Source organism: Pocillopora damicornis, chromosome 4 (genome assembly GCF_964200805.1).
Source record: "Pocillopora damicornis chromosome 4, jaPocDami1.2, whole genome shotgun sequence".
Taxonomy (NCBI): domain Eukaryota; kingdom Metazoa; phylum Cnidaria; class Anthozoa; order Scleractinia; family Pocilloporidae; genus Pocillopora; species Pocillopora damicornis.
Genome location: NC_142673.1, coordinates 5,528,194 through 5,552,293, shown reverse-complemented (window position 1 = coordinate 5,552,293; position 24,100 = coordinate 5,528,194). Strand labels below are relative to the sequence as shown.

At 38.7% G+C, this 24,100-nt stretch overlaps 2 protein-coding genes across 3 annotated transcripts; one reads left to right on the top strand and one right to left on the bottom strand.

The window, feature by feature from the left end:
- Positions 1-9,607: 9,607 nt before the first annotated feature.
- LOC113677787 (F-box only protein 36) lies at positions 9,608-17,332 on the top strand. 2 transcript variants are annotated; one of them, XM_089203353.1, is made up of 2 exons: positions 9,608-12,595; positions 14,181-14,963. In XM_089203353.1, exons 1-2 carry the CDS (start codon positions 12,242-12,244, stop codon positions 14,460-14,462), a joined length of 636 nt encoding a protein of 211 aa, XP_089059479.1. In that variant the 5' UTR covers positions 9,608-12,241; the 3' UTR covers positions 14,463-14,963. The 2 variants fall into 2 exon arrangements, with proteins under 2 accessions (XP_089059479.1, XP_027050433.2); XM_027194632.2 differs by lacking the exon at positions 14,181-14,963 and adding an exon at positions 14,975-17,332 and having other exon boundaries at positions 9,617-12,595.
- Positions 15,725-22,876, bottom strand: LOC113677757 (neuronal acetylcholine receptor subunit alpha-3). Its single transcript, XM_027194587.2, has 5 exons — positions 22,675-22,876; positions 19,759-19,898; positions 19,099-19,143; positions 18,616-18,725; positions 15,725-18,345 (listed from the first exon to the last, which is right to left on the bottom strand). The coding sequence occupies exons 1-5, from the start codon at positions 22,736-22,738 to the stop codon at positions 17,268-17,270; spliced, it is 1,437 nt and encodes a 478-aa protein (XP_027050388.2). The 5' UTR covers positions 22,739-22,876; the 3' UTR covers positions 15,725-17,267.
- Positions 22,877-24,100: the final 1,224 nt, after the last annotated feature.

Below are 24,100 nucleotides of genomic sequence, written 5' to 3'. Positions count from 1 at the left end.
TTATCCGGAATGCGCTCAGATTGGTTTCGTTTCATCATTGGCCTCCCGCCGCGGTGACCTGGGTTCGATTGGCGGGTTTTTCTCCGGGTCCTCCGGTTGTCTTCCCTCCACAAAAAAATTAATTTTTCAATTCCAATTCAACCTGGAAACAGCCGACAAGAAGAGCCACCTTGTGGAAATCTACTGCTAAATTCCCATTGTCATTATTTTTATTATTGATATTAGTATTATTATTATTATTTCCTTGCACGTTGGGAAGTTTGCATCCTCGATTTTGATCGACCTTCCGATCACTTTGCGTCGTTTTTGTTTTTTTAAATTCTTTTTGGCTTTTTGTTTTATTTTGTTTTGTTCCGAAAGGGAGGGGGCCTTAATGTAGTACAGTCATAAAAGTTAGATAAAAGAACGGGGCATTATTTTCTCTTACAAAAGTTCATCAGCCCAGTCTACCTGACCTTGGTTTCGTTGATATTTTTAACACTCTGTATGCTCCACAAGTACCTCAATGTATCACTTAGAGGTTTTTAATCAGTCCTCGAAAACATTTATTGTGTATGAGTAGATGAGATGATTTTATCGCGATTTTGCCTTCGTCAACTACTCAACCAATTGGTGTGAAGAACTTGAAGAAATTCGTGTAATATGAGACTTGAGTTATGAAATATTGAGCTCCAAAATTTGTTAACATGTTATCGTTTAGTTGTACCGGTTCTCTTGGTGTTGGCAAATCATTGACATCCTAATTTCCTTTTTATTAGCTTCCCTAGAAAACCAACAATTTATAATATATTCGCAAGAAGGGGTTCTTTGCGTCGATGAGGTCGACTTCGGCTAAGGTATTCAAATAATTCGCAGAAGTATGGCCAGTATCTCACGACTTCAGCGTAAAAATAGTTTTAAAGAAGAATTTTCCGAGGACACCCTTGTGATTAAGTGTTTCTAGAGAGTTTGAAATTACAATAATATCGAGAGCCGAGATAAAAATAGTGCAGTTCACCACATTCAGTTGATTGTTACCGAGCTTTTGCCTGGAGCAAACTAGAAAAAGCTTTGTCTCTTAGACGTTGTGTTTGTACTTTCTTTTATAATTGTGATGTCGAAAACGTGCTGTGAGAAATTAAAAAAAACATTGCGACATGCATTTTCCGGTGTTGTTTGTACAAACAATGAAAATATCTTTTTTCCGGTCCCTTCGCTTGCTTTATGGAGGCCGGTGGCGAAATATTCTTCTGAGAATGCTGATATGAAAAACGCTATGAAACCTCATGAGGAAATATTCAAAAGCTTGTCCTCGGCAGAAAGTTCATCACTAGAAAATATGCGTTGTTCCAACTCGGTTTTTTCGATGGCTGCGGCGAACATATCAGCAGCAGTATTTTCCTATAAATAATGGTCATGTTTGATTTTATGGGGTTAAAAATCATTAAGTCTGAAAAAATTCTGAGTTAAGTAATACGACTGTGGTATTATCGCTCATTATTGGTGTTTTACTTCACTACCTGTCCCTCCCTCACTTGATGAATACGAATTGGTGCGGTGGAGCATTGTATTTCCATGGCATTTGCATACGGATTCTTCTGCTGTCTTGGCTCAATTTTGTCCAAGCCGAATGACTGTACAAATATTGTTTCCTGCTGTGATCATGCCCTTTTAATTTGAAAGATCGTGTCAGGTATTTTGCCTCTCGTCAGATTTAGCTTAAACTTTTACAAGTTCCTTAATTAGTTTCATGTGTCTATCTTCTTTTTGCTTATCCGTTGCTGTGAGATCTGTGGATTGAAAAATTTTAAGGCAAGAGTTAGTGGTCGCAGCAAATAAATGACAAATAAATAAAGGGGGTAAGTTTCTAAAGAGACCGTAGTGCTGCATCGGTGGGAGAGTATAGCAGGTAATTTAGTGTTAACAACTGAGTTGAAAACGTAAAATTGGTCACCGTAAAGGGTAAAAAAGCTGACGTTTCGAGCGGTAGCCCTTCGTCAGAGCGATTGGGGGAATTAGTATAAGGACTACATGATTTGACTCTGGAATAGATGTGAAATATGGTATTTTCAAATTAAATCTTGCAAAAACTAAAACTTGGTTTAGCAATGATTTTACTTTATCAAATAGCAGTAGCCTCCTTGCCAATCGATCTGTCTATATCACTGACACTTAAGTCAGTGAGCCTTATCTAACTAATACATACAGACCACGTACTAATTTGAGATCGCCAAAACCGTTAGAAAAAGGTCAGCACATTACTTTACACTGCACACAAGAGGCGAAAAACGAAAAAACGAACCAAAAGAAACAGTTTTCTCGAAACAATAATCTTTTTATGCTTCCCCTCCCATGCGTTTTTCCCAGTTGCCAATTCAGACCTATATGTAAGTGACTTTGCTGTCCTCCGCTACTATCTTGTGCGTTCCGCTTCTCTAACTGAGCGCTTGGAACATAAATAATTACAAATACGTGGAAGTACAAATATTATGGCCAAGATAAAAATGTTCAACCACCCACAATTCTGATGGACTTCTTTTTGATTTAATTTCCTCTCCCCTGCGTGTTAGAGTCCACTTTTAAATACTATATTAAATTTCTATAGATGAGATTCGTCGACAACCTCGAAATAATTAACGATCACAAATTACCACTGCAATGTTTCGGATTGCAAATTACGGCAGCTACTTTCTTTTTTTTTTTTTTAAGTATTAATCGTATACGCGAAGAGAGCGAGGTCATACATCGATTTGTACATCCTATTAGTGTGCAGCCTGAAATCACATCGTTTTGATGACTACATACTTACATATTGGGTAATAGCCCTGTATATTTTATTCGCGTAAAAGAAAACTTGTTCAAAGTGCAGTTTGAATAATAACAAATTAGCTTAGAAAAACATGATCAAATTTGAATTAATTGAAAAAGCCGAAACTACAAAACTCCAGTTGAACCGTGATATCGAAAAGGATGAGGTTGCATGCGGTTTGAACATTGAAATACCTTAAGGTTATTATATTTCTCTGTTTTCTTAATCGGCTCTGCAGGAGCTGTTATAGCTGTCTCAGTGCATTCTCAGCAGGTTTCTCTAACTCGTTCAGTCATCCAATATTGGTAATATGACGAAAAATATTGAACCACCAGACTCTCGAACGTTTGTTTTACTTAGCGTCGCGGTATAGACCTTATGATTGTTGTAAATGAACACACTCACAAAGAAAAAAAAAACGATTCGGTAGAATTAAAAGTATTGCCAGTAGCTTAGTCATATTTAATCGTGTATACCTTCAGATTGAACACTAATATTTAGAGTAAGTGGAACAAGAGCGAAAATTTACGGCACAAAGCGTCATAGATATCTGATCTCCCCTCCTTTGGACTGATCGGCTGGAAAATACAAACCACCCCAGACACGCACACTACGGCTAGACCTGATAGGAGGTTAGATAGCCTGCTTTTTCTCTCTTCTGTTTCGGGCGAGAGGGTTAGTGTAGCGCTGAGCGCAAGAGTCTGGGAAAAAAAAGAACCCCTATTCACAGATAAGGTGCTTGAAAGATCTGATTACCTCTATGAAATCTTAAATCTGTGTTAAGCGCGTCTAAGCCAACATCCATAGAAAAACGACTTAGTAGGTTTCGCAACGATGTTTGATTCTTTATCGCCGCAGAAGGAAACTGTAGACGGATATTTATGTTAAGCTAGATACTTCGATTTGTCACAAGAACAAATCGGCAACGTTTCAAATCTGGTCTTTTCGGGAAGGATTAGCGGAAAAGACTTTTCTTCAAGTGAACAATATAATCCTAATCCGGCATGAAATAAAAATGATATACAAATTTCTCATGCAGTTGTGCGCTCAGTGCAGCTTTTATGAACAAGCATTATTAAGTGTCTGCCTCCGCTGAAGAGTTTATTTAAAAATGAAGGACACGATTTTTTTTTCTTTCAGGTGAACACTAAATAGCCTTCTTGTCCTCGCTTTAAAGAGACGATTTTACTCTTTTCAAAATGTTGTTGACGTTAGAAGGCTAGGTTACTTGAATAAAAAAAAGAAGAAAAGCAAGGAGACCCGCCATTTAAGAACGAAGTCTACAGTTGTGCGCATAATATCAGCTCACTTCAAAGAAATATCGAAAGAATAATGTGGGACTTACAAAAGTTTCCGTCGGATGTAGGATGTTTACTTTATTTAGAGAAGAACTTCACAATACAGCTTTCACGATTGTTCTTTTTGTATCCAGATAGACTAACCAGTAGCTGTGGACACGTTTATAGCTTCCTATTTTTGACAAATTACCATATCCGCCAGACACTGAAGTACAAATGTATTGTCCAGAAGAGCGGACGACTCTTACGGCTGTTAAATTTCACACGCTTCCAGGAGCCTTATGCTTAAAACAAAAAGGGCTGGATAAAGGTGTCTGCTACCCCAGACAGTACCAGAAGGAATGTAAGGGTTTGATCAAAACCCCCTTTCCAAAAAAATGTTCATTGACCTTACCAAAACAGTCTTCCTACAGTCCTTTATTTACGGATAATCTTTCAAAGCCTGTGTGCAATAAGCGTTAAAGAGGATTAAAACGACCGTGTTAGCACGAGATAGAAAGTAGGAGGAGGAAACAGACCGAACGTTTTATTGTTTTCCGCTCGCTTTCTCGCTAAACCAAACAGAAAAAGCGTCGAATTAAAAAAGTGACTGTGGACAGACTATGTAAAACACAGCTTTCGAAGTATAAGGTTTTCTGTATTTTTTACGACCACCTTTATAGCCATAGTTTTTTAGATTTTGTTTTTGACAGTGTGTATGTGTTATCTTATGATTTCAGAATGCTTTTTTAAAAAACAAGAAGACTTTGAAAGCATCAAAACCAGCATGTGTGAACATGTGAAAATATCCGCTTCCGGCTATTGTTCTTGCGGTTTTGAGAACAGAACTCAGAGGTGTTTCGTTTAAAATTGTTGAATATCATTACTTTGATTATTTGGGTATTAAAGCAAAAATGTGTCTTGTCTAGATATCTTGAGGTCACGAGTTCTTCTGATAAACTGACTTTTGCAAAAAACAAAAGGGAAATACAAACAGATCCTATGTCAATGTCCGGCAGTAATTTCTTTTACTTATCGTCTCGTTCCCCGGGGATTGCACAGATCTCCTGGAAATATTCCACATCTTTGATTGCTCAAACATGATAAAATGTTTCCAACTGAAAGTTTGCTGAAACTAGTTAACCCAAACATTAGAGGAGTCGTTTAAAAAATATATAAATTTTTTTTTTTTTTTTTTTTGCACACTGGTATTGAACTTTTTTCAGTTTTGCCTCGGGCTAGGGTTGAATACTGTAAGAAAGCATTGGTTGATTAAAAGGAAAGCGAACCAACTGTAGCTTTAGACGGCGAAAGACAGCCACCCTTTTAAATTGATGTGGGTGGTAAGTAATAAAGAGGAAAGCTTCTCCAAGAACACTCTCGAAAATAGCCTCACGTGAATTTTAGTGGGGGCATCCCAAGTGAGTCAACAGTAAAGGTAATCCGACTCGCTGAAATTTCAATCAGATTACTCAAGACTCTTTCTGTTTCGTGGTGTCAGGTCTGAAATATTATAATTCTGTGCATTGCAGCCAAGAAATTCCTGTTTACACAGCATTCAGGAAACACGCGTGGCAATTATCAGAAAAACGCGCCAAAAACTCGTCCTCAAGACAAAGGTTGTGTCAAACAGGCAAATCTATTTCTCGTGTAATGTTTGTACTGCACAGGAAGTTTAAATTTCGTTCCTCAGACCACAGACGAATGAATATGCTGATCGCACTCAGAGGAAGCATAAGTTTGGTTTTGATTACTCGAAGAACGAGACAGAAGTTTCGAAATTGTCGACGAGCAAATTGAGAACGTGATGCCCTTTTTTTTTTTTTTTTTTAATTTGTCGCATATTAAGCCCCCGTATTAAAACTTGAGCGTGGTGTGACACGTAAAAGCTGAGCGCAGCATGCGATGATATCGATCTTCCTCCCGACTTCAGCGATATATTGATCTTAATCACTTCTTATCGTGTGAAAAAATAGTTCGGAATGCACTGGAACGCAAAAATAGCGAGGTCAACAGATGCGGCCCCTGTCTCCGTCCGCTGAGCATGCGAGCCAAAATATAACCACACCTCCAACTAGATTTGTTTGCTCTCCTGTTACCTTGTAGCGTTTTGTTTGTAACATGTTAATCACGATGTTTCACAGAAAACTATCAGATCTGCCATGCAAATTCTGTTCACATTTATTATTTTACAAATTCTATTTACAACAATGTCAATGATGAGGTAAGTCGTTATAATTCCTATCGCTTGACAGGGAACGAAACTCACATTTCGTTTCGTAGTTCGTTACATCCATGAACTGCAAAGAATTATCTCGACTAAGAATAAATTAATTTCCTCTTTTAGCTATCTTTTCAGCCAATATTTCGGTATGTCCATAGCTTTCTGAAGCTTGCTGCTTCCCGCTTCATCTCCTGATTGTACAGTCTGTCAAATCTGCATTAACTACTTGAAGTTCGGGTAAAGCGTTAAGTTGCTCTAATTCCATCTCGAGGATTAAAGACGTTAGCGCATCGTCGTCGAGAATAACTACGTCGCATTCTGATGAATTAAAGTCTTTGTCTTGTACCCCGAATTTTCCACTATTGTGAACACAGTGTGGGATAGGATACGCGTTGGAATAAGTAAAAATGCTTCGGTCTTCTGAGCACCTGCGAGGTTGATTTCCACTCATTGATGAGAAGGGCCCAGGACTTGGAATAGGTCTCGTTAAAGACGGCGTCGTAGTTGTAATGGCGATATTATTATTTAGTACCAGAGTCATTTCTTCTGGTTTACTCCGGGCGTTACGCTGATGTGTATGTTCTCAACGGTGGTCTGAGTTGTTGAACACGAAATTCAAACTCTCTTTATACCTGTCACTATTGACAAAAGAACTATAAATAGACAGTGACCGCAAGGTCAGATGAGGGCAGCCAAAGTTTCAGCAGCCACGCAGATGGAAACTGAGATGACAAATATTTACCTGCTGTTGAGGGGTAACGATAAGGAAATGAACTTAAAGCAGGTATTCGCGGGTTGAAAACGTGCTTGTGTAAATCACACGACTGAAGTGTACGCTCCGATTAACAATATGCGCTTAGATCGAGCAATGACATCTTCAACTTTATATCCCTCTCCGTATCGGTGGTCTTATTCCAGGTTATTGATATTCTATTCGCGGTGTTGAGAGATTTAGTCATTGTTCTCATTTAGAGATTGTAATCTGGCTGTTGCACAACAGTGATGGTATTTCACGAGCAGAATATTCGCTTCACTTTGATGTTGCCGACAACTTAGCTTGTAGGATGTTGGGGTGTTTTGTTTCGAAACGGACGTTTCTCTGCTCGCAAACACGTTTTACCCACGAGTCTCGTTTTAAGTTTGCCCTCAAGGCTTTTTAATTAATCATCCGTTTTGAAGCAGTTTTAGGAAACTTCCAGTTACGTGACAAGCACGGAATACTTGTCTGGGTTTCTTTTCAGTGGCATATTTATCGTAAACTTTTTCTTAGGATTTTCTTTCTTCTTTTATTTGCTCGATTAACAAGTCCTTCCTTTGTATTGCAAAACACTTGCTTCCATATCTTGTGGCCAGATGAGCTTATCAATGCCTTCACTGTCTCATCACGACTGTAGAACAAGATAACAATTAAGGTATTTCATATTTTGCGGGCGAAATCATCAGAATTTGAGATCATAAAAAGATAGGCCAAGTAAGCTGATGACGTTATTTCAAAACAGTTTCCTCAAAGAAAACGATTTAAATTTTTCTTTAAACATTTTATCATGCTCTCTATAAATACCGGAATTGTATATGATTTTCTCGGCAGGCGATTGGTTGCTGTAAAGTATCATACAAGAGAACGTTTCATCGATATTTCAAGTCACACGAACACTGAATGTTTTTCTTTTGTTCCTGCGTTACGTAGGTTTCAGGTCCGTGATGAGTTCGATCCAAGATTTACGTAATTATTGAAAGGCATTGCGAGAGAAAGATTAAGGGTCGTAAAGAAGGGTTTAGCATGTGATAAGTTCTAATACTCTCTATTTAGCGCCTTTTCTCCTCCTGTCTTTAAAACAAGCATGTTACATTCTTGTTGTATTGTGCGCTTTTGAAAAAGACTACGTGTCAAAACAACATCCTTCGTTGCTGTCCAGTCAAGTGGTCAGGAGATTATGTGACCTCATTCAATGTCTTCAAAACACTCACGTCATTTGCATAATTGTCATCTTCTGCGATCACCTCTCGAAACGAGAAAAGTGCGCTTCGAAAATACACTCGGATTCTTCCACGTCATCATTGTAAAAGCTCTCGCTTTGAGCGAAACTGTTGTGAAGAACACTTCATCTGTGAAGGGTTCCACGACAAAATCAGCTCTATTACATAACAAGATTATTGATTGGAAGGGTTTACGAAATTGTAATTTTTAGACTAGTTATTAGACACACACATTTGCACAGGACTTGACAATGGTACGAGTTACGTGTAAAGCTTCCGAAGAACCTCTGCGGTTTTCGTATTTTAGAAAACGAAAACACCGACGGAAACCACACAAAAACTGAAGGTACTCTGGGGAACAATTGTGGAAACTGTCAGAATTTAGCCTCCGGTATTAAAAGAATGCAAGTCATTGAATAAAGTGGTAATTAGCCTATTATATTCGACTCTCACTTTCCATCGAGTACAGAAACAACGCCAAAGACATTCCTCTGTCGGAAAAGACATCCATTTGTCAGCTTTCCGTTTTCGACACAACTTGTCGAAGGAGACACGAGAGTTAATTTTTTTCTAACTAGTTTCTGTAGGTATTGGAACAACTGAAGCTAGAGATAACAGAAGGATTAGATCTCGTCGCATCTGGCGGTCGATTCGAAATTCAGCGTGGATATAGGTTCGAGTTTATTATCGACTTAAATCTGTCTCCCGTAAATGCATTCCTTGTGCAAGCCTCGTTATCTCCTTTCGTGTCGGCCAGAGTTTATTGTAAAGTTAAGAAAAATCATCTTCACCTTCAAACAAACTTTCGGAAATACGTTGAAGGTTGTAAGGTTTTCATTAGATGCGAATACCACATTTTAAACCATCGAGAAACCGAATGAAAATTACTAAACCAAACAAAACAAACAAACAGACAGGGATAGGGGTTCGAAAGAAGTCTTGAAACCGAATAATTTCATAATAACTAAAGGTTCATAACTGCTTCGGGCAGTTGAAACAAGAATCTGCGATTACGAAACTTGTTATCAAAACTAACTTAACGATCTCTATTCAAGTACACTCGAGATGAACACTTCCAGACAGAGCTGATTAAAAATAATTGTCTTCCTTTTTCAGTCAATACGAACGCGTCGAAGTTTGCTATTTCATGAATGCCTCGAGCAAAAAGAAAAAAAAAAGGCGTCAAATATGTTTAGCATCCTGTGATTTGGTATGAAAATTCTGAATCGATGAGGTTCCTTGCATTATTTTGAGGAACCCTAGAGGATGTATTTTTCATCACGTCATGACACCGAACCTCAAGATTACTTAAAGGAGCTGTAGTAGTTTGAGTACTGATTCACCACAAACCTCTCAACGTACTTGATCTTTTGATTTCCTTTGTTTTGAAATTAATTTATGACGTCAGTTCTTGGGTCACGTCATGCGTGACGGGGAAGAGCTTGGTGACGCCTGCTTCGTTGCACGTGATTTCTTTCACACAGGGTAAAGTCATTTTGTTTTATATTCATTTACGTAAAGCGGAACATGCCAAGTTCGTCGCGTCATAAACCTTTTACACTAGTTACCCCGCGTCAAGGGAAATTAAATGACGAGTACTGCAGTGACACCCTGACAAAACAACAAACCCGCTAAAAATAAAAACAGCCAAATAGATAACGCATTCTGTCAGGAGCCATTACTAACGTAATGGGCTCGTGGTTGTGTTGATAAAAGAACGTGAAAGTGTCGCTTGCTTTTCTCCTTTCAGCCCTTTACACCGTAACATCGGTATGCAAGTTCTCCATACTTTTTTCCGTTCATTTCCTTTGGTACTGACGAAGAGAATTCGTTCAACAATCAAAACTTCTTAGGTTGGTTATCGTTTCCGCTATTCTCCCGACCTTAACGTTTGACTCAGGGTCAGTACTGTTGGGAGTAATTGTATGCTTATCACTTTTAGGGAGAAAGGGAATAAGGGCGTGTGATCTGCTTTTCTTGTTGGTAGGCTTGAGCGGTGCGCAAGTCGATGAGACATGTTCAAAAAATCCGGCTTGATTAATTATAAATAACATACGGCTGACTCGGGGTCAAAGCAAAGATTCCTTAAGGAACCTACTTCAGGAAATTCGCATTTTTTTGCGCTGCTTCCTTTTCATAACCTTTTAAGCGTGAAGGTAACAACAAAATATTTGTTTGGCATCCCAAAAGGGAAAAAAAGGATTATCCCGTGCCGCGCCATTCCTTTGATAATAATACCATGTTAGGATAACCAGCGCCAAAGGCTAGTCTAAAATTGTCTTGTTGAGTCATCTTGATCCTCTTTTAATAGAGGACGTGAAAAGTCATGCACCTACCCTCTTTTGTTGAAAATATCCAGGCCAAAAGCTTGATAAAGATTTAAGCCAAAAATATATATTAATGTTTCAACATTTCGTTAGTTTGCAATGTGTGTAGCCACAGATATATTGTTTTTTTGTGTATGAATTCTAACGGTGCAATTATTTTCCATGTGTCATGGGGAAGGAATTCTCTACAGAACATCGTAAGCGGCATTTATTTCTCGCCCACTGCTGTTTCCTTTCGATCATCAGGAATAAGTCTCAGCGAATGATAACAAGTTAGATCGTAAGATCCTTAGGGTGACGTAAGTTAATTTCGTAAAAATAAACTCTGCTTGACTTTTTGGGTGAGTGCCTCACCGGCACGAAAATAAACTTTTCGACGTTTCCTTTCAAGATTCAATTGTGTTGTCCCCTTCAGTATAGCCTTCTCGAATATGGTAGCGGAATGAATACAGTTGATTACATGGGCGAATAATCTTTATTTATCGAAGAAATGGATGGTCTATGAGGTGTCCCTCAGTTTCGGAGAAGTCCGTCGTGCGAGTCGACCAAAACATGAGCGAAAAAAAATTGGTGTTATTTCGTATTCCCTTAGACTACGAGCTGTCGGTCCTTTTCGACGAATTCCGTCGCTCGAGTCAAAAAATCATTTTTCCTCTGTTTTTTTTTTACTTTCGCGACGAAATTCGCCAAAATGGTGGGACTGCTCCAAGTGTTGATGTCCCTTATTTTTGTGCGCTGTTTTTTTTTTCGACTAACGCGAAGGATTCGCCGATCGATTAGAAGGGTTTACTTGTAGTCTAAAGAAATGATACACCAAGATTATTCGAATTTGCAAAGCTTTTGAATGATTGTTAGAGGAAACGCACAAGGTGTTGCATTGGTTACTGTCAACTAGGAAGTGTATGACAAACTCTCCGCTTTATTTAAAATGCGTATACTCCGGTTGAGACGGATCTTTATATCATCATCTATTGATTATAGTGAGATTTTATTCGTCTGAAATGGTTATAGGAACATAAATCGTTTTCAATGCATCCTCAAAGTTACGATCAGTTTTCAGCCCGCTATTTCTTCGAGTCCCAGACCCCCTATGAGCATCAATATCTTCTAAAAATATCGTTGATGTAAAGAAAATTTTAAGAGTGGGATTTTTAATAATTCATAGGACATCTGTTGCGAAAATAAAACTTTACTTTATAAGCAAAAGATTAAGAAATAAAACAACGTCGAGATGTAAAGAGATCGAGACACCTTTTCGCATTGAGTGAAAATTTTTATTTTGTGGCGAAACACTGCACAATTTTTAAGAGTTTTATCTCATTTAGTTTACGTGGTAATTACTTCCTGTTATTGTCTCTTAATTTCACCGCAAACGAATCAAACAGAGTTTTCTTCTCTATGATATAACGCTTTCTTAAAAGGCATGAACACTTTTGCCCTCTTCGGTAATGAAACGGGAAAAACTCTGGCAGGGCTGAAACCAGAATGTTTGTACCGCTGATATTTTTGTTCTATAAGGAAATATATAGAATTTCGGACATCAGCTCAACTTTTCTCAGCAAAGAACTGTAGCTCTTGAAAGCTATATGTAAAGAGACGCTCCGCTCCGCTAAGCGGCGAAATAAGATCACTAAGCGTTCGTCAAGACATGAAAACAGCTATCAGAGACAAGATTTTCGAGACCTCAGGCGTGGGACAGGCACCAAGCAAAGACTTCTTTCATTTAACTGTGACGAGAGAATCGATTATCTGGCGCTCGTGGAGAATAACTTTAAGAAGTAACAAGTCCTTGCCGGGCGAAACGACTCACTCGTGGGACGAGTTCGTTAATGATTCCAAAGGTACATGGCTTCAGGGAGAAATACGGCGAGTATTTGGGGTCGAGACTTTAAATATTGTGCTCGCCATGGTGACGCAAACCTGGTTACCTTATCTGAAAAGCGATATTCTGACCGAAATTCTTGTTCGACTCAATCTTCGTGACATCATGCGGCTTGCGCAGGTAAGATACTTGAAATTATTACAGTGACCATGAAATAAAGTGTCGTATCAACCCAGGCCAACGTGAGACAAACAGACTTGCAGCCAATAAGTATGACAGAAACAATTTATGTAAAATTTAGGTCGATCAAACACCATTCTCTTAGATGAATACAGCTATCGAATCAACAAAGCGGGAGAGGTTTGTATCCTCCAGTAGCACCCATGACACCGAAAAACAATCTAAGAGAACCCTGATAGCGTGAAATTAATATTTATAATATGTATAAGCAAGCATTAAAAGACGAAGTTTGGGATTTCATATCATTTCAGTGGTGTGTTTATTTCTTGTTAGTAACTTTAGGATGTCGATGAAGTTCGTACCTTTCGTCTTATTTCAGGAGTGAGTTTTATTCTCGTTAATAACAATGATATTTTTCAAAACTTCTTTCTGAAAAAAAGCGAACAAATAAACATACGAACTCAAATGTTGCAAATGAGGTCTAGGTGGATAATTAATGAGGTCTCGATTTAATAGTTTTTTTTCAAAACCTTTTTGCTGCTGAAAACAATTGTAATTTCTATTCAGCCGGTGTAAAAAGATGAACCATGTGAAATTCCGCTCATTAGGGTAAGGCCCGCGTTTTAAATATGTGGATGACAGCCGACAAATATGACAGCTTTCCACAACTTCGATGACCACATACCAATTAAAAATTTTAATTAAGTTTTCAATAATTTTCTGCCAGTTGTTTTTCCATGGTGAGAAAACAGGAACCATCTTATCAGGAATTTGGCCGGCCTATAAACAAATAAAAGAAACATCGCGAAAACAAAAAGCAAATTTGTAGTTTTTTTCATCAATCCAAGGTACATGAAATACACAACTCATTAATTATGAAATAGAAGCCGAAAATTGTCCAAATGGAAATAGAAACTAATTTGCTACGTGTTTTTCCCTTAAAGAAATGCTTCATTGTTCAAAAATATCTTAGATTGCGGAACCATTACGGACATGACTGAACGCTCATGTTCTCTAAAAATTTCCTTTTTACCTATTTTCGTGTTTCGGATAGTAGTTAACATGATACAGGAAGTGCGACCACGCCGATGTAGGCCTGTGTTGATAGGACTTTCTCCATATTTTGAAAACTCTTCATAATATTTCTTTGTAGATATTCAGGGAGTTATTCATTGTTAAAAGTATTACGATATTTACATGTCAAATTCTATTTTGGTAATGCCCTTAGGTATACCGGTACAATACGTGTTTTCTTTTCTCAACATATCCTTATAATATGCCCTGCCTATGGTAAAAACTTAAGTTTCAGGAAAAAAAATTGTGTAGAAAATAGATAATTGCTGGGAAAATGATATTAAACTTGTCTTGTATTGATGCGTTGTAACTCATGCTCAATGGTTGTCCAATATTGCAATGCTTGCCTAACTTTCACAAAAAGGATTGATTTGTCATAATACTGATAATGTGCTAACTTTGTCACCTGATGGAACGAAAGAAAGAAAAAAATGAAAGGCGGGTTAATCTAGTCTTGTGTGTTTTAAGTGTTAGATGATGTTTTGATAATGTCGTTATTCATATTAATCAGGCGATTGAGGTCACCTATTTCTGTCATTTCTGGTTTTGGTGCATCCGGTACGTAACATGGTCGTGGCTGGTGGAAAAACCGTCACGTTTTTGTCCGGAAGCTCTTGTTTCGTTATTTTTCACCAATCAGAATGCTGCGTTCGTGGGCGAAAAAAAGGATGAAAAGAAACATCCTTGCAGGCCCACATTATCAGTGCTAGACCCATTGGCTGATCCCTCCCCGACTCGTCTCAAATCTTCGCGTGGGCCGAGAAACACTTACCCTGAAGTTCTAGAGGCATAAAACTCAAGCTAGCAACACACAACGCTGTGGAGCCAATTTATGAACTTGTCCCTAATTTGTGCAACAAAATCTCGTCTCCGCCATCAGATTCACATAAAATAAAGAAGAAACATTTAAAAGATAACGAACAGGAGCGAAGCCGGGATTTTATAAAAGAGAGGGGAGGAGGGAAAGGGCGGGGAAGAGAGGGGGAGGGTTCCCGTTTAGAGTTTCGACGTTCCTTTTGTAAATTGGCTTATACCGCTGCTCTTCCCTGTGTACCAGCGGGCTCGTATTCATGCAGCGATATGGCGTCCGAGTTACATTCTTCCTTAAGAGTTTCGTTGAATTCGAATTTTCGTAACTCGTTTGGTTATGCTTTTCATATATTTGTGTGCATTTTTTCAGTTGAACCACACCTTCATACACATTTGTATGTTTAAATAAATATTGCGGCTTAGAGTCTGTAGCATTTTCCTGAAATAGTTATACTTCATAGCTGATTCTATCTGACGTACGTCACCTCGTTGCAGGTTTGCCGAGCTTTGTATAACGCTTGTGCCAGTGACATTTTATGGCAAAAGCTTTACGTAAAACACTTCGTGATCGTTCCATCAGACGTACGGTCTGTGGCTGAAGAGTTCGGATGGAAGAAGGCTTTTGTCGTAAATCTGCAGAAACCAGTTCAAACGGTCAGAGCGTTAAGAAAAGTTCACACAAAACTGCAAGAGGAAAGTTCGAGGAAAACGCCAAAAGAAGAAGGAAAGAGGGTGGGGCCACTAATGTCTAATTAATTGCACCTTCTTTCACAATCAGGCACTAGAATCAGAAGGTCTATTGACTGACTCTACGCTTTAGGGTAACATAAGTTATTCATTGCTTTAGATTGACCCCTGGGTATGAGTAACGGTTATACCTACCCCTTCCCTAGAGTACTAGGCATAGTATCAGGTGATTGCGAATCGGAAAAGTATTTTCTTGTTTAGATATGGGAATTATTCACTCATTGATCTATTTATTCATTTATCTTGGGCTGTATCGGACTAAAATCAAGGAAAGATAGTTTACCATTTTGAAATGAAATAGACAAAGCCTCTTAAGAGGCCTAGGGTGAAACCCGAATTAAGCGAAAGTTAAGGTGACGTACTCTTGCATTGAGCGGACACTTATGCTAGTCCAGTGTTTTTTCTCTCATATTTGCTGAGAAATTAACTCTATTAAGTGGAGGCGGAGACCAAAATTGAGCGCAGTTATCACTTGAAATCTGAATTGGGCGGACAACGTAATGAGAATATTAATTTTAATTTTCATTCATAAAAGTTCAAGATTTCCTGTTTTGTTAGTTTTAAAATGTTTGTTTGCTTCTTAATTTTAGTCTATATGCCCTCAGAATCAGCCACACTCAAAGGGTTCCTGATTACTCACTGTGCTGCGTTTCGGGTTTAACAGGCAATTACTGTTGCAAAATTTGTGTTACGTGGACACACTGACAAACATACACAAATTATCAAGCGCACACAAACAAAAGTGCCGCAAGGGATGCTTCTAAAACATCAACTTAATTTGCCATTTCACTTTCCTACTTCCCGTTGTCCGTTCCTCAACCTCCATTCCTCGTTTTAGTAACATCCGTTCTGCAAGTGTACAAATAAAACGGCTTTCATCCTATTTGAAACAAGCAAATTTCATTTTGTTGTGCACAACATGTTGTTACCAAATCTTTGCGCCCTATTTCACGTCATTTTAGACAAAAAAAGAGAAACGACATCTGCAGTGCAAGACGTCAACAGTGCAAGGTGTCTGCAGTCCGTCTGGACTCTAATAGATAGTAAGACTTATTACAGAGAATTAAGTGGTCTATCAATTATGCGTACTTATTTCATTAAGAAACGTCATGTTACTCGGATTTCAGAAACATAAAGGCGGTAGTAATAATTTTACTAACAGCCACAAGCCGCGAGCAGGAGGCTCAAACAACGCTCTATGATAATAAGCAGCCAGAAAGTCACAACAAGTTTAAATATATAGAAGATTCCAAGTTGTGACAAGTCGTTTGCCTAAGAAATAGGGCGAGCATTCGCCATCTTGTTTTAAATTACAATAAAAAAGTAAAAACAGCAGCAAAAATAGATGTAATGGCTAAATGGCAAAGCTTTCTTAAAGTTATAGTAACTCTGCCATAGCTTTTTACGCTAAGAAATAAGAAAAACCTACGACTTAAGTATCACAGGCTTGTGAAGATTATTGTATTAAAGCCTATAACAGTGACATTATACCACACTGAGTTGCACAATGTAGAAATTACAAGCACTAAGTTGACTTTCTCTAAAACTGTATAATTTTCAGCAAAGCTACATCGGTGGAAAATCTTTGTTCCCTTTTTTTTTTCGTCAAGCAAAGATCGGATCAATATCTGGGCAACTACCCACCTACCCCTCCCCTAACTCAACAATAGTCAATTGATAACAAGTTAGGGTTAATGTTGGGTTAGGGGAGGGGTAGGTGGGCAGTTGCCCAGATACTGATATTGATCCCAAAGATCAATTTAGACGTCGGAAGGTGCATGGTGACGAGTCCCTACTCACGGTCAGGTCTTACCGATACACAACAGGTACTGGTGTCTAATTTCTCCTTACAATTTCACCCCTGAATCAGACATTAATGTCATGATCATAAAGGACCACCAACTAAAAAAGCTCTTGATTGTCAAACAAATTCTCCTCGTCGGTACCTTAGTTACTGTATAGAGAACAGTATGGAGAATATTTATACTGACAATAGAGTGTGAAGATTAAATACCTAACACTTAGGTTCGAATATCATGGTCTAATAGTATTTCGGAATCATGAAGTACATGACAAGAGTGACTGTGGTGACTATCAATGTAAAAATCCAGAAGAACATTTGGTCAATGATTTGGGCAGCCATTTGCCATTTCTTTTTCTTTTCCTCTTCGCCTTGGTCGACTGTTAAAGAGTTTGCAACTGCATCAAGTTTGGCGATAACTTGATCGAACTTGCGCTCCAATTGCGTGGGGAAAACGAATTCTTGCACAGAACCGTTCGGTGAACGGCACTGGGGACTAGAATTCCCGCTGTCTGAGGCAGCGCGCCTCTGTACAGGAAAATAGGTTGGCCAGCGGTCGGCGACTACACTTACTGGAGTATGCTTTCGTTTTGGACCATCTTTCGAAGTTTCCTCCGGCCGAGGCTTCCTGAGTATTCGAGAAAGAACTGAAAAAACAATGAATTCAAAAGTTTTGGACATTTCAGTTGAAGGATCTCGGTGGTAAATCCACAAAACCAGACACGAAACAACCAATGACATGCCCAGGAGAGCCATGATGGTGGTGGAGTACTTGGTCAGAAGAGGAGTGACTTCCGAAGTAGATGGTATGTTTTCAGTGAAGATGAGTGTATAAACAGTCAAACCCAGAAGAATTGTGATAATTAGTGAGATCCTCTCGCCGGATTCGACCGGCAAGAAGAACGCAAACACCGTTAAAATCGCTAGAGCGACGCACGGAAGGAGCAAATTGTTGAGATAGAAGAGCACTCTTCTGCGAAGCACAAGATGGTAGGTGATGTCAATGAACGGATCTGGACAGCAGGTGTACTTCACCACATTACGCATAGCCTCAGCTGAAATCAGGTCCCATTCGCCGCTGACAATGTAGCTGGATAAATCGACTTCTTTTCGGTCAAGCATTAGGTTTAACGAAGAGCTTGTGTAGGTCCAAGAACCAAAAACCATGCTGCACCGTTGTTGGTCAAACGGAAAATAGGTAATGTCGATCTTGCAAACTGTTTTCACTTCTGTTGGAGCGTACCACTGACATGAACCATTGTAGTTTATGACGACTTTGGTGTTGAACTTGTACATCTCGCCACTGTCGCTCTGAATACTAAAATAATAATAATAATAATAATAATAATAATAGTAATAATAATAATAATACAAAAATCTCGGCATAGATTTGATGTCAGCAAAGAAGAATGTTGTCATCTTACATATTTAGCTACATATATCATGTAGCCGTGTTTCGGTAACTCCAAGTTCATCTCCTCGCCAAACATCATTTAAAGCAGAATCTATGCAACTTTAAGTTGGTAAATTAATCTTATGACTAACAAAAGATAAAGACACAATGGATGCCGAAGGAGACCTTGTTTACCTGTTGTAAAGAACAATGTCAGGTTTCCAAACAAGTATTGGGTCAATGTTGATGAACTTTACACCACCGTAATCCGAAGGATTCCACCTCAGAAAAGGATTTTCCCAAGACTGAAACATAAAAAGAAAACGACTACTTTCATGAATAACCCGTTAGCATTGAAATGAAATGGTACATTTACGAAAGTCACGACACCACCCCCTTGCCATTTCGCCCGAGTCACGCCGTGTCCAAGCTGTGTGACCTCGCCCTCAAGTGAGCTCACGTCGCTTCATGTTAGATAAACTAAAATCAGCAAGGCTTCTTCTCATGCAGCAGTCGCACTTTAGGAGCGGTCAGTCTGGCTTTTAACCCCCTTTCTCATTGTTTTGGTAAATGCGTAATGATTTGACAAATATGGTGATAATCGAGGATGATGCAGGAACATTTGCGTTGACGTGATTTGAACATTCAATAGAGCTTACAGGTAAAGCTTTGTCCTACCTGTCGAATCCAAACCTTGCTGGTCATTATTTGGCTCCGTCCGTTCTAATAATGAAGAAAATAAAAATTACATCAAATTTGTATAGCCATCCTAATCTTTTTGGGACATGCCCTTTTCCGGTACTTTAGAAAATTTGCTTATTCGGAACTTTTCTTTTTTCTGATTGGTAATCGCGATTACCCTGGTTTTGCTTTTGCGACACTCTACTGCTTCATGTAAAGAATACTTCAAATTACAAAGTTTAAGAGGATGGGGGGGGGAGGGGGGCAAGGGGGGGGGGGAGAAAGGAAAAATTTGATGACCCGCAAAAAATAACTGCTGCATTTATGTCAGTCTTTGCAAGTCATAATGTGTCGTACGTCCACAACGTCCCATCATCGTTAAAAAATGCTCACTATCTTGTTGATGTACATATTTTTTAACCTTAACAGAAGCTCCCTTAAATGATTTTAGCTGTTATATTGAACCACAAAGTATTTTCCCCTTAACACAATAATCAAAACATTAATCTCTCGAAGTAATCGTGCTCACGGTAGGACGCATGCGTCTGAAAATGGGCATAGAGAGTTGTAAGTATTCTAAGCTTGTTATCCCATCTGAATCCTCCTCAAAAATATTTCTTTAAGCGATAAAAGACTCATGTGCTTTGCATCACATACCAATTCAACAAGTTGACTGAACATCATGTCAAAGTTGACAGGAATTGGTTGTTGTTTGTCGATGACAGGTCTCACTTCTTTACTGTAATTTGCGAACAGATCATTCATGAGGCGATGTTCTGGATCGAGATGAGCCTGGCCTGAAAAAAAGAAAAAATTGGAAAGCACTGATGTTAAAACTCGCGCATTGACTCTATCACTCGTCTTCTTACCCAACCCCCCCCCCCTCCCCTTCAACCTACTCACACACATTCACTCACCTGCTTAACTATCCATTCAACCAACCACTTACTGCCTCAACCACCTAACTAACCACCCATTTACTCACTCAGTTGCTCACCCACTTGCCCACACTCCCACTCGCCTACACGCCGATTCGCCCACTTGCCCACTCGCCCACTCACCCACTCACGCACTCACCCACTTGCCCACTCACCCACTTACTCACACGCACACCCACCTAATCACTCTCTTGCTCACTGTTACCTATAACTCCACCCACGCCTCCCACCCACCCACTCACTCACGCGTGTACTCGACGCCCATACATTCGTTACCCATTCAATCTTCACTGGCTTTGTAGGGCAGCTACATAGGTCATCTATCGCTGTCGTTCCACTTTTGGATTGTGATTGTTTTCCGATCAAAATGACTTTAAAAATTTCCCTTTGAGCTGCATTCTTCTGGACTTTTTTCGTTCAATTCATATCCCTTTGTTTGGTTGTTTGTTTAATAAATTGAATTGTTGATTTTGTAATTGCCTTCCATTGGTTTATTAGAACGTTTATATTATTACATGTTGGTTTTGATATAAACGCACATTCGTTTGCGTTATTCCATCGCCTAAATACGTCAGCTTGTTAATCTAGATACCAAAAGTTGGAAATAACTCTCAACTATGGTATTAATTTTCTGCAGTTTAAAAGTGTCTAAACTTAAAGCCATGAAGAGAAAAAACGATGTTACAGGTTTTTTTCTCTTCATCAAGAACAGATATGAAATTTTAGCATTGTTCTTTTTATTCCTGCGTGGCTTTCGTGCTCTCCCAGTGAGAGGTATGAGCTCACTAGAAAAATATGTGGTGTGCGACCTTCCTTATGAGCCTGCCTGCTGGGTTTTATTTCCAAACAGCAGGCAAACGTTTTAAACAATGTTCACAAAACATACATTTTTCTCACCGCAAATTCTGTGAAAGTAATCAGTCTTTCCCGAATGAACCACAAAGATTTCAAATAGTTACGACACGGCTAACTACTTTAGTTAATTCTTTGGTGTTCATTTTTAACACGTACAGGGAAGCAATGATTATTGGAGCTACCTGTGACGAGTTGTGAAACTTCATATTGGACTGCATAGAGGAGCAAATATCGATTTCTGTTATTTTACTTAAAACTTATTTTTGAAATGCTGGAAAACAAACGAAATTGGGCAACCTTCTTATGAACAGCTCGGTACAGGATTATTTGAGGTTTGAGTCGTAAGAGCTCACGTCGATATAAATGAGAGGGCTATTGTTAAAACACGCTTATCAAAGGTATACGAAATAAGCGAGTCTGGATTTAAACGAAACTGAAAGGTTAAAAAAATTCTAATGAAGGATATAAAATGTGATTTGCATGCCTTTATAAAAATGGCCTTTTGTTCTTTATCACTTAAGATCAGCTTTTATTATTAGTTGTTTATGTTCGGCCTTTAGTGCGTTTATGTTTAACTCTATCAGAAAATAATTTGGAGACAACGGGTAAGGCGTATGTTATTTTATGGCTTGATTTTCACAATCCTGGCTGAGCCACGAAAACAAATGTCATATAGGGCAGGTCTTAGTTGTTTGAAAGTTGCAACTGACAGGGGAAACAGAGAGCTGAACACTGATACATGAAAAACATTCTGCTCAGAGAGCTGAACACTGATACTCTAAAAACATTAGTGTATTTTTATTTCATTTATTGAAATTTGTTGAGAGCTTTCCAGATCAGAAGACTTGTACTTTTACATAGACTTGTAAGCTTGAATTTAAAGTCAAGACTCATCATTATTGTGGTATGTGGAATTGTCAATCAGATTTAGCGTTTGCAGTTCGGCCGATAAGGAAAAGCTGCTAGCTTGATAAAAAAAAAAAAAAAATCTTGGACTACAAAACACCATAGCATAACTGTAACAATACAATGTGACAGTTCATTTCTTTACTAGCTATGAATTTTGCCCAAACGAACAGTTCATTGTCAACAATATGTTTATCAGCTTCGCAACTGACCCACTCTTGGCGTTTAAAGTTAATTTCGTGTGAGGCAAAGTTAAGATACACATTTGCGATTGCAAAATAATAGCAACTGAACAGCTTTACGGGGCCCAGTTATTCATGTTGACAAAATACGACAAACTTCAAATGGTGTGATCAAAATTTGACTGGATACGAAAGATAAACATCATTCAAAGGTGTATGACAAAAAGCAAATCACGAGAATCTAACTTTACGCATTTCTGATAGCACTGCTGTATGATTCAGATTAACTATGTCGTACTACAAGTTATTTTATGGCCTATTAATTTCGCAGTGCGTTTGATTACGCAACAGCTTGTAATAACCGCTAGATAATTAGTATTTTTTGTAGTATGTAGTCAAAATAATGTACTAAAGCCAACTGTAGCGGAATGGCCTTGCAAATTCAACTTGTCGAACTGAGTGGAAACATTACTTGCTGATCGAGACAAAATATATTTCTAAGTAACAGGAAGTTTTAAGGTGGGTCGTGTAACTCAGCAATACCCTTAACTGGATTTAGAGTAGCCACAATCTCTTCAACCAGTCATTGTGGAAGTTCAAAACAGTCTCTAATTAACTAGCATCAAACGGTTAACAGGCTTCACGTCAGAAAAACATTTCTGGTGAAGAAATTTCGGTCAATCTATACTTACCTCGACATGTTGCATGGATTGAAGATGTTATGGCGAAAAAGAATAGCATTTTACGATATATCATGGCTGGTATAGCGGAGACAGAAATTCCAAACGTCAGTTTTACACAAACACGCACTAACCACCATTTGGCAACAAAATACCTTAAAATTCAACTGATTGTTCTCTTAAACCGCCGTAACAGCAGGTCGAAATCAGCCTTCAGCCAATAAGCTTCTCAACAACCTAGTCTGGCATTCTTTTGTTTGGCTCGCTGTCTCGCAAACAATTACGTTAAAGAAACTCCTTTGTGGTCTTACTTCCCTCAGGCGTAATCACAATGATAATAATAATCAAGACAAAAATTTGACAGCCGAAACACCAAAGAATAATCAAATAATCCAGGTGCGTTTAATCAAAAGGCACGAACAATGAACTTCCTTGACGTGTTGCTCAAAGTTTAAAGTTATACTCAGCAAGTAGAGGGACCCTAAATTAACAAGATGAATCGACCAGAATTCAAATCGACATGACAAAGAAGCTGCTGACGTCACTTGCTTTAGAAGTTTTCCATGACTTCCTTTTGACTCTTCTTTTACGGCCTCTCTACGTCAAAGAACTTAGGAACGGCGTTTTCATTCATTTAAAAAAAAGAAAAAAATGTCTGCAATGGTAAACAGATAGTTCTAGAGTGTCTTTCTGTCACACTACAACCGGATCAACAGCGGTAAGAAAGCTAAGCTTGATGGCAATCTGGAAGGGCGAATTGCCGGCTAAAATATTTCAAATAGCAGTTTCGTTGATGAGCAATCTTTTAAAAGGGTGTCAATAAAAGCCACGGCTACGAGCGTTCTACCACCGCTTATGTATGACTCCTTACTGCCGTCTGTTAAAACTGCCAGCAAGTAACGGGCCCTTTTCGGCAGCTGCTTATGGAAAATGTATTCCAACCCCCTATTTCAAAACGTTTTGTATTTGCATTAAGACGCAGAGCCGGCGTTAATAAATATTCCAGACTTCTAAGAGCGTTTTAAAGTCTCCGTTTTCAATTTTGTTATTTTGGGCGCTACTGGGTGACTCGAATAATTAACCAGAAACGTTAGAAAAACCTTCGCTTCGAAGTGCAGTTACATATTGTTTATCAGCAAAAGATCGGCACGTGGAATTTGATTTATTTAAACTGACAAAAGTTGAGATCTTGTTTTCGATCCCATACTTCTCGGGAGCCATTTTTAAAGTTCCATTTGATAAGGTGTTGTATTCGAGACGTAAAACGAATCGGAATTTTTGGTAATGAGTACTTCTCTACCCAAATTTGCCTCGTTAGGGTCAGTGGCGTAACTGCGTTAATGAGGCCTGAGAAAGGTCCCACATCCAATTCGAATGGTACAAATGGTATGTATCTTTAATCTCTGTCTAAGTACGATTTAGTTAACAGTATTTTCGC